This window comes from Camelina sativa, unplaced genomic scaffold (assembly GCF_000633955.1).
Source record: "Camelina sativa cultivar DH55 unplaced genomic scaffold, Cs unpScaffold06368, whole genome shotgun sequence".
Taxonomy (NCBI): Eukaryota; Viridiplantae; Streptophyta; class Magnoliopsida; order Brassicales; family Brassicaceae; genus Camelina; species Camelina sativa.
Genome location: NW_010927447.1, coordinates 1 through 509, shown reverse-complemented (window position 1 = coordinate 509; position 509 = coordinate 1). Strand labels below are relative to the sequence as shown.

Genomic DNA, 509 nt, shown 5'->3' with positions numbered 1-509 from the left:
TCAGCTGGTGTGAGTCTCCAAGTCATGGGTCCTGAGTTCTCTCCCCAAAAGTCCAAAATCTCTGATACCTTTTCCAAGTTCAGTATCGTCGCCATCTGAGTTAATCGAGCAAACTTATCTCTCACTGTTCTCTGAGTCATGCCCGAGAAATGACTAACCAAAGCCCTTGTGTCTCTGTCAAGCTGAAGCCCGCCAAGTTGGCTAAACCGTTTTTGCATCATTATGACTTCGAGTCTCTTGACTATGAAATCGATTATGAGATGCAGAAACGAGTCGTAGTTGTTGGATGTCATCAGTGGTTGGAGCCAAGCGGCGTTTGTTTCGACCGAGTGGAGAAGTCTTTGCACCCACGGGTCATTCACCTCGTTCTCTGCGTACTCAGTTTCTGTTAACTCGTAGCTTATGGTAGCTACGGTGTCTAGAACCGGACGGATTCTTGGTGTTACGGTTGCTACGAGCTGTTCCATGCCTGAGTTGAGTAATTGCTTGAACGAGTTGCTTAACTCGCC

At 47.3% G+C, this 509-nt stretch overlaps 1 protein-coding gene across 1 annotated transcript; it reads right to left on the bottom strand.

Annotated features, from left to right (window-relative positions):
• Positions 1-5: 5 nt before the first annotated feature.
• Positions 6-506, bottom strand: LOC109131846 (conserved oligomeric Golgi complex subunit 4-like; the record flags this gene model as incomplete). Its single annotated transcript, XM_019243026.1, has 1 exon — positions 6-506. A coding segment is annotated over one exon (501 nt), but the record flags the coding sequence as incomplete, so codon positions are not given.
• Positions 507-509: the final 3 nt, after the last annotated feature.